Source organism: Eucalyptus grandis, chromosome 5 (assembly GCF_016545825.1).
Source record: "Eucalyptus grandis isolate ANBG69807.140 chromosome 5, ASM1654582v1, whole genome shotgun sequence".
Classification (NCBI taxonomy): Eukaryota; Viridiplantae; Streptophyta; class Magnoliopsida; order Myrtales; family Myrtaceae; genus Eucalyptus; species Eucalyptus grandis.
In genome coordinates this window covers 27,073,046-27,082,663 of record NC_052616.1, presented here as the reverse complement: position 1 = coordinate 27,082,663, position 9,618 = coordinate 27,073,046, and the positions used below count along the sequence as shown (strand labels likewise).

General features: G+C 38.1%; 1 protein-coding gene across 1 annotated transcript; it reads right to left on the bottom strand.

The window, feature by feature from the left end:
* Positions 1 to 7,066: 7,066 nt before the first annotated feature.
* On the bottom strand, positions 7,067 to 8,492 carry LOC104431527 (disease resistance protein RML1B-like). Its single transcript, XM_039313542.1, has 4 exons — positions 8,429 to 8,492; positions 8,131 to 8,247; positions 7,475 to 8,019; positions 7,067 to 7,360 (listed from the first exon to the last, which is right to left on the bottom strand). The coding sequence occupies exons 1-4, from the start codon at positions 8,490 to 8,492 to the stop codon at positions 7,067 to 7,069; spliced, it is 1,020 nt and encodes a 339-aa protein (XP_039169476.1).
* Positions 8,493 to 9,618: the final 1,126 nt, after the last annotated feature.

The following is a 9,618-nucleotide window of genomic DNA, read 5'->3' as shown; positions in this document are numbered from 1 at the left end:
CCTTTTAAAATCCCACTTTTTGATATAGTCTTTAAAAACATTTTAGGTGTCAAAACCCGACACTCGGTATTTTCTAATTAGATACCAAAATTTCATAATTTTAAAATAAATACTCAAAATCACAATCATCACTCAATTTGCACAAATTAACAATTAATTGCATAAACTAAGCACACCATTACAATCAGCACGAAATTCCGGTCACCGGCTATCCCAGGATAATTTTCAGAAAATATTAAATAATTAAATAAATGCAATTTAATCCAATTAATGCAAACCTAGGTTGGAAACGCTAATTTAACCACCTAAACGGGCCTAGAAAATTAATGCACTTCTCTACATAAATAGTACAATCTATTTAGCCCTTAGTCAATCTATTCTAACCACCTAACCATCATAATTAAGAAAATTAAATTATTAATAAAAACTAACTAACCACCTAATCCATACTTAGCCTAATCTAATTACATACTAAACATCATTAACTCCCTATGCATAGTTTAGCAAGTAAACTCACTAGATTAGCGAATCAGTGAGTCCAAGTCGATGATGATGTAGAGGCGGGCGACACACAAGCCTGCAACGACACCAAGCGAGGTCCGAAGAGACCTAAAACGGGCCACGAAGCCCAATAGCCACCGCTGGCCTTCGGTTGCCGCCCCAAGGACCAAAGGGGCCGGGCCGAGCGGCTGGATGGGCTGGAACACCAAGGCGGGACGGCGACTACTGTAACATCTTGAAATTTTCAGTTATACTTTCAATTAAATTAATCGTGCCTTTCATCAACGCGTCTATAGTGCTATTCTCGAGTTGATCACTTCTAAGATAATTTGACTATCCGGGAAGTCATTAAGGGATTTTAATGTATTAGACTTAAGAATTCAACTAGAAATCGGCTATTCGATCGTATTCATCGACAGAGATCATTACGGCATAGTTAAAAGTCAATTAGATATCGAGAGATAAGTTGGTTCGACGAGATTTGTGGCTAAACATGGGTGATTCCACTAAATTACAAAATTCTCGTCGACCGACACTAAACTGATTTTTCTGTCGTTTTGGTACCATGTGTCCATATTCGAAACCTCAAGATTTTCACAACCACCGAGAGCCACCAATATGTCGAAGAGGTTCATTGTGACTTCAAGAAAATCGACCGCGGGTTATTTGCACTAAAAATTTCTGAAAGCTACCCAATAACCTAGGTTACGCTAAAATCGCGCCATATTGAAATAAACCGCGAATTTGAATCCGATTTCATAAATTGAAAGTTCTTTCATGTCACAATTCATTTTAGGAACGTCGACTCAATCTCCAAATATTTTTTTGCAAACCGAGATTTTGGTGGAAAAAATCGATATAGGGCCGTTTTCGACCGAAAAATGTGGAGGACTATTTTTTTATCGCAAAAGTGGGATGCAAGTAGGATCTATTGGTGGGGAAAAATGCCAAGTTGATCGAGGACTCAACGGTTGAATTTTAGAAGCCAAATGGAGTTTATTCAAAGAGGAATTGAAGTCCAATTTGGGGAAATTCCAATCAAAATTCATAGCTCCCCCTTGGACCCAAGATTTGGTCCACTCTAAGGCTTCTAGAGGAAGAGTTGACTACTAGAAATTGTAGAGGAATCCAACTGGGCATTGGTGGGACACACCAAGGGGACAAAGAGATGAGAGAGAAGCCAAGGTGGCCCCCCTTGTAGCAGTCGGTTCCCCTCCTTCTCCTTTCTTCAGTCGAGCCTCCATTTCTAGCAGCTAGAAGACTTCAAAATTTCTAACAAAACCAGAGAAACTGCAACCCCTTCCCCCTTGACCATTCGAGCAGTCCGCCGAAGCCGAGAGACACTGTCGCGCCGTTCGGCCGTCCGCCGAGCCACCGCATGCTAGCCTCACGCCCGCATGTCTCTCGCTGTCATCCCTGCCCGTTCGCACTTCCAGCAGCTCACCAAGCCAGGTCGGGCCACCGTTGGAGCTTCCACCACCGCTATACACCACCGCCTTCGCCGTCCAAGCGTGCAGCCTCATCGTGCCCGTTTCTAGCTCAACCGACCACCGAAGTAGTCTTCTTGGCCCTTGACCAAACCGAGCTAGTGGATTTCCAGCCTCTTGTTTGGCCCGTTTTCGAGCCTTTCCCAGGCCCCGCTTGCTAGTCCCGCTTTAGAGTTTGTTGATCCTCTCCGCGTCCCCGTCGTTGTGGTTCAAGCGGATTGTTAATCAAGTGAGTTTAACTCACTAATCTCTACTTAGTAAGTTAATGACGTTTAAGGGTTGATTAATTTAGACTAAGTATGGATTATGTGGATAGTTAGAATAGATTAATGAATTAATTTATTGTTATTGTATATTAGGTGGTTAAAGTATTGTAATTAGAGCCTAGACAAGCTCTAGTATTTATCTAGAGTGGTTTATAAATTTTCCGGGCCCTTCTCGGCTTTTATTTAGGCTTTTCTAGCTTAAGTGGTATTTATTGGTATTTAATAATTAATTTTCATAATTATTTAATTAATTATTATTTTTCGGAAAGTAGACCGGGATAGCCGGTGACCGGAATTTTGTACCGATTGTAATGGTGTGATTTTTCTATTTAATTGACTACTAATTTGTGCAATTGAGTGTGATTTGTGATTTTGGGCATTTATCCCAAATTTTATTTAATTTAAGCAATTAATTAGAAAATCACCGGGCATCGGTTTACAACGCGAAAAATGAATTTGAGGACTATTGAAATTAGTGGGATTTTCAAGGAGGAAAATATTGTATTTTGGCTAACGCCCATTGTGTACTCACACACGATTATTTTTATCGAAAATGATAAAAATGGTGAAATGGTTAGATGATCGAGAATGGTATACTATATCAGCTTGCGGGCTTGATATGTCAGCTTAGAGTGAGCAGTATATCGATATATTATATCAGCCTGTAGATCTCGATATGTCAACTTAGAGGGAGCAATGTACCTTAACAGCTTCTGATGAGCATTATTAGTATACTATATCAGCCTGTGGGCCTTGATATATCAACTTAGAGTGAGCAATATATTATTTATCAGCTTAGAGTGAGCTATACTATCTATTTATTAGTTTAGAGTGAGCAGTCCACCGTTATGATCGAACTTTATAGATAGTATTGATTGAGATGACCCGGGAATAGTCTTGATGATATGAAATTGGCTGAGTCAATTGATCGATTGTTCAATATGAGTGGATGAATTATTGGTTGAAATGATTGAATGGTTATTTGAATTGTACTGACTTGTAGGAAGAAATTGAGGCAAAGGTAAGTCCTCTGACCCGTGCTTGTGCTTAGACAGCCCTAAGGGCGTATGTTCTTCCTAGTCGGGTCTTAGGGGGTGAACTCGCTGAGACGTCGTCTCACCCCATTGTGGGACAACCTTTCAGGTCCATAGATGGCAGCTTCTCCCGAGCATTAACTTCCAGTAAACTCTACTAGTCATAGGGGCCATCGGGTATCAGAGCTTTGGTTCAATGGCTCCTCCTATAGGTGGTAGGGTAGGGTGGGTGGTACCGCTCAAATTGCGGCCAATCTTCCTAACCGCGTGACTTTATGTTTAACTAGTATTGACTATAACCGCTATTGATCTCCCACTACACAGTCAGTAATAGAAGAAGGAGCAAAGAGTCTACTATACCTTGGCCCCTCCTTCTCTAATAGTTAGATAATTCTCATGGAATGTCTCCAGAATGATCACCCGTGTTGACACCATTAACAGAGTCTACATTCTAACTAGAAAATCTTGGAATAGGCGGTTCTCTCTCCAACTTGCTGGGGTGACGAATTATCCTCGTTGGCCGAGGAACGACTCTTCTAATTTCTTGTTTTTGCCATTAACACTTCCTATGAATGGAACACAATGGTCCCATTGGGTGTGCCAAAAAGATGTTTGTCGAGGAAGTTCCCTCGACAAAATCTTTCATCAAAGGGGCAAAGTTTCGACTTTATTATTTAAAATGGATTCTGTGTCACTCAGGAAAGGAAGCAACCGATCTAAATTACAGGCAAACATAGATGCAGGAAAAAAAAGGAGAAAAAATAAAACTACGATTCAAATTAAAAGTGCGATCAAAGAAATAGAGCGATTGAAAAGTAGATGATCAATTGTTGATTTGGGAAATTGACCTTTCTATTGATGCCTCTTCGGCTATTTATAGTGGCGATTTATGGGTAACTACTCTTTAGTGGTTATCATTTCGATATTCAAAATGTTTCAGAAGCTTTGGCTCCTTATTGATAATTACTCTGCCTTATCGATATTTTCGTTGGTACCGATTCCCGTAACTACTTCCTTTCTTGTCTCGCTTGCCTTGGCAAGTTCTAATGTCACACTGTTCGAAATCTTCGTTGTTGACTATTGGCGTTTTGGCCCACTACCCATGAATTCTTGTGTGCTAGGCCTGCTTTACTCTCTTCTATTTCCAAAGCCCAACAAGCAAATTTTGGATACCAACGAAGCACACGCAGAATATGAGAGGAAGTCGTGGATCTTTCAAATTTCTGTCCCTGAATGTGACTAATTGACCAAGATCTATAAAAAATATAAGGTAGTATGATTAAGCTAATTATGAGTGAAAATAGTACTTCAGCAAACAAAAGGTAAGGTTAGTACATTAAGCCGTTGAATGCCTAAGCATAACACAACTCTTAGCCAGAAATAGTTCGACTGGTAATAATTATTGCTCATATAGATTCCCAACCATTACACTTGAAGACATTCAGCATGAATAGTTGATTGCATTCTGGAACTCTGCATAAACAGATGAACAAAGGTAAGATTATTGCTAGAGAAGTAGAATTTCAACTTTAATAATGGGAATGCTTGAAATTGCAATTATAACCATTGACATCAAAAGTGGAGTAAAGTTGGCAGTGATCTTTGATTGTGCATCATCGATAGTCCCCGCTCAATCTTCAAAACTACAAGAAACAAAGGTGATACAAAAGGAGAAATCTAGGTTATTGCATTTGCCTTAATTAATTCACTAAAAATTTGAGTTATCAAATTCCCAAACTGAGCTTAAAACAACAAAGGAAAAAGAAAAGGACCTGTCATCCGCATAACAAATAAGAATTCAAGAATATAAATGCCTTATCGAGCAAATTGAAATATCTTCCCTAATTGTAATTTAAGATGAGCAGAACGAACCAATAGCAAACAAATAGAGAAGAAAATTGTAGTTTCACTCTCTTTTGGAGGTGAACATTAAAGAGAATTGATGTAGAGAAAAATTGAGTTAATTGATTTTTCAAAATACCTCTTGTCAAACCTAATTTTGTATGTTGACCAAAAAAATAATAATTTTGTCTAGTATACCTAACATTACTTAAATATTTTTATGGATCAAAGGGACTAATTATATTCATTCCTTTTCTCACCATGATAACCCATGAGAAGTTTCTATATTGACAATTTCATGAACTGAGCAAAGCAGGTGAGTCACCTAAATCTTTTAATTAAGCAAAGTCTTAGTAAACAAATGATACATACCTCATCCATCTTTGTTGAACCTCGGGCAGTAACTTACAGTGAGTTCGCAAGATTTTGGCACTCCCAACATGCTCTTCAATGATTCACACCGATTGAAATCCAATCTTTTTAGATTTTGTAAATTAGATAGATCAGATTCGTTTAAGCTTTTGATGGAATTACAGTTCCAAATCCATAGCGTCCGCAATGATTTCAATTCTCCCAAACCCTGAATCTCAATTAGGTGAGGGAATTGGCGCAGTACAAATGCTGGATCTTCTTCGACAAGGCAAAATGGGCGAGTCTTAAGCAATGGACAGTCGAATATCATCAATTCATTGAAATTTTGTAGCTTTCCAAACCCATCGAAATGAATCTCGCCTAACGAATATCTCTCAATAATCAATCTTGACAAATTCTCCAAGTTGGAAAAGAGCGACCAATCTATTGGTGATTGGACATCGACTAAAGTCAACTGTTGAAGGCTGGATGGAAGCCCGATAAGAGATCGGGGGTTGGCATAACTTACAAAGAGTTCTTGTAACTGAATGAGGGAACTCAAATCAGTAGGAGGCAAGGTCATTTTTCCAACCCACAGGGTCAACTTTCTTAGAGCACTTGCTCTCAAAAGCCCCTCTATGTTGGGTTCTTGTACTTTTGTTCCAATTATATCAAGATGAACTAAATTGGTTAGGTTGGAGAAGTCAGGGATTGTAGTCAATGAGTCCAATGAAAAGCTTAACGACTTTAGACTCTTAGGAAGCTCGGCAACTGTTGAATTGACCTACAATCCCATAAATTAAGTTTTGGAGATTTGTAAGCCGATTGATGGTTGTTGGCAATCCACTAAAACAGCCACCTGATAAATCTAGAATTTTCAATGAGGATAGTGCCCCAATTTCACTTGGAATTTCCCCCTCCAAGTGTTCACATGAGGCACTCAACTCTTCCAAATTTTCCAACGTTCCTATAGTTTTCGGAAGTTCACTTATGCGGCTATGATCTAGATTTAGTGCCTTCAACTTTTTGAGATTTCCAATACAATCAGGTAAGCTCCTGATGTGTGAAAGACTCAAATCCAACTTGACCAATGATTGGAGCCTCCCAAATGAGTTTGGTAGCTTTTTAAATAGCCATTTGGGATCATAAAAATTTCCAACCTTCCTAAGTTCCTAATGGAATAAGGTAATTCACTCACACTTGTATGTCTGACATTCAACTCAAGTAGTGATTCCAATTGTCCAATAGAATCAGGGAGTTTTTGCAATTCCCAACATGACAAGATTAGATGCTTCACATTCACTAGATTACCAATTGAGTAAGGCAACACTGAAAGTTCTTGAGAAAATATTTCTAAGTAATCAAGATGTTGTAAAACACCAATGGACCTATCGATCTTTCCAAGTTGATTGCATCTAAGGATTAATCTCTCTAACTTGGAGATTGCGGAGAACTTTGGTGTCTTTCTAAGTAATGGACAATCCAGGAGTTTTAGGACTTTCAACTGTTTTGCTACCTATAAAACAATTAAGCTGAAATTAGAAAAGAAAAAAGAGTAAATGTAATGCAAAAATATGTCATGAGATCATACCATGATTTGACGCCATCCTCCCCAGTCTTTAGTAATATTAATCCCAGAAAGCTCAAGAACTGCTAGGTTCTCCAACCCAAAGTTGGCAGCAAGGAATTTCGATGGGCAATTGCGCCAAGAGAGCCATCTTAACTCGGAGAAATGATCCTTAAAGTCTCCTTGGAAGTTTCCATGGTCCAATTGAAGGAATCTAAGATTGACCATCCTTGCAAATTCCTTGTGTTTAAATCTATACGTTGTATCCGGTTCAGGTGTACCGAGATTAAGTGCCACTATGTTCTTAGTTCCCTGGAAGATAAAATTAGCAACCAATGAGTACATGTGTCAATTTGAGTTGATGTTAGATCTAAAAGGTAATGATATTGATGGATGGAGTGGAAAACATTTAGAGGTAAAACTTACCTTTTTTCTTTGCACCAAATGGAAGGCATCCTTGGGTAACCATAGTCTACTACCCCTTAAACGTATGTTGCAACTTTCCCGGTGGACAATATCTCGCCCGAGGTCTCTAAGTTGGTCATGCATCCACAATTCATCGTAGTCTATGATCTTTATCAGAGACATACGTGTGAGGATATTGACTTCGATTTCGGTGGGATACCCAAAAACCGCATCCCAATATTTAATTGCAGTTGTTTTCTCCCGATTAATGAAGAAACATGCAATATCAAGATATATTTGTTGCTGATTAGGGTCCAATGCTTCATAGCTTATCATCAACTTCTTCTTGACATCCTCGTTCATCACCTTCTTTAACTTAGATAGAACATTTTTCCATGTCCTTTGGCATTTTCCACGGAGTGTGGAACCTACAACATCAAGAGCCAATGGAAGTCTTCCAAGTGCATTGATTACCTTTTCTGAAATATCGATGTAATCAGCCGGAGGCTTGGCACATCCCAAGGCACGCTCACAAAAAAGTTGAAGAGCATCATCCCAATTCATCTCTGGCATAGTATAGAATGAAAAATGTGTAGTATCTAAGATTGGGACATTGTGGTCTTCACCTTCCTTTACTAGGAATTCAATATTCCTTGTTGTTATGATGATTCTAGTACCCTCACTATACCAGTTTGGCTTACCAACAAGTCTCATGATTTGATCTCGGTTGTCAATGTCATCAAGAACAATGAGGACTTTCTTCCCATGGAGCCTCGTCTTGATCAAGTGAGCCCCTTCATCAATGAAGGAGAGGTTTATACAATTGAGTTTGAGGACATCGGACAACAATTTTTTTGTAAATTTATTATATCTTGAGTCCGGACATCTTTAAGAAAACAGCAATGACCTGAAAACGAGGGGAGATTTGCCTAAAGACAGCCTTGGCCAATGTTGTCTTTCCAATACCACCCATACCATGAATCGCGATGAATCTCACATCAAATGCTACTAGATCTAACTGCTCCATAATTTCATCCATCGATCCTTAATTCCCACCGAATGATCGAGACATGTCTGTCCGTCTTGTCCATAACAAATTAGAAACTTCCTTGATCATGAGATTCTTAAGTTCATCTAGGCTGTCACATAATATGCAACCATCTCGATTCAAAAACCACATATATGGAAACTTTGCACGCATTTCATGGCACTGGAAGTTTATCACCGAGTTTAAAGTTATTTGCTTTGAAAGAAACGAATATACAAAAAGTGATCTTTCAAGCTGCGAGCTGTTTGAAAACCAAAAAACGAAGAAAACATATATATTCTGTTTTTTTTTTTTTTTTTTGGTCAGCAGAAAAGATATACATTCAAGAGGAGGTGGAGGGACCTTATTCACAATTGGAAGCTATTGCTGTCAAGGTTCTTTGGTCCAGTAAATGGTGAGAAAAGGTTATTTCGCGACGAGGGTCTAGTTGAGCTTCGACTAAAAGTCGCTCTAGCATATTGTCACCGAATTAGAGCTACACGTGGTTGTGTTTGAACAGGTTGTGCACCTCCAATCCATTCCATTCCCTTACATCTTATCGAAAAATTACCAAATCAATATTAAATATATTAAATACCATTTTAGTCTAAAACTTTCTAATATAAACCTTTACATAAAATTTAAGTGTTGTATAATGTCAAGCAAAGATTTATGACTATATTGACAAAATTTAAATGTTTAAAATCAAATTAACATTTGTACAATTTTGGATAGATTTGATAATTATCCTCCATTTCATTTTATACTTTTTACACCAGTTAGTTTCTTCTTGTTGCACTGAGCTGATATCGAGACCTCCAGAAGTTTGGCTAAATATCAAGTCCTTGGTAAACCAGTCTTGATCAACTCTTCAAGCATTTGGGATGAGTTTGAAGGTTAACGTATATATTAAAAAAAAAAAAAAAAAAAAAAACTCACAAAGCAGTTACCTTTTAGTAGTAAAGTTAGTAATTTGGTACAAGACTTGGTAATTTTGAAATGTGGAGTAAACAATGTGGTAAGTTGCAAAAATATTGTAAATCAACAAACGATCTAATAAACTTAATAAATAATTCACATTAAAGCCGGTATGCAAGAACTGGTCAGTAGATTAATGTAAAAAAAAAAAAAAAAGGTT

Excerpts from the sequence above, each read along its gene's own strand:
- LOC104431527 (XM_039313542.1), bottom strand. The coding sequence starts at position 8,492 with ATGGATGAAATTATGGAGCAGTTAGATCTAGTAGCATTTGATGTGAGA. Across the intron at positions 8,248-8,428 it reads GAGATTCATCGCGATTCATG|GGGCTCACTTGATCAAGACG; the intron begins GTATGGGTGGTA and ends TCATTGATGAAG. Across the intron at positions 7,361-7,474 it reads ATTTGGTGCAAAGAAAAAAG|GGAACTAAGAACATAGTGGC; the intron begins GTAAGTTTTACC and ends TTTATCTTCCAG.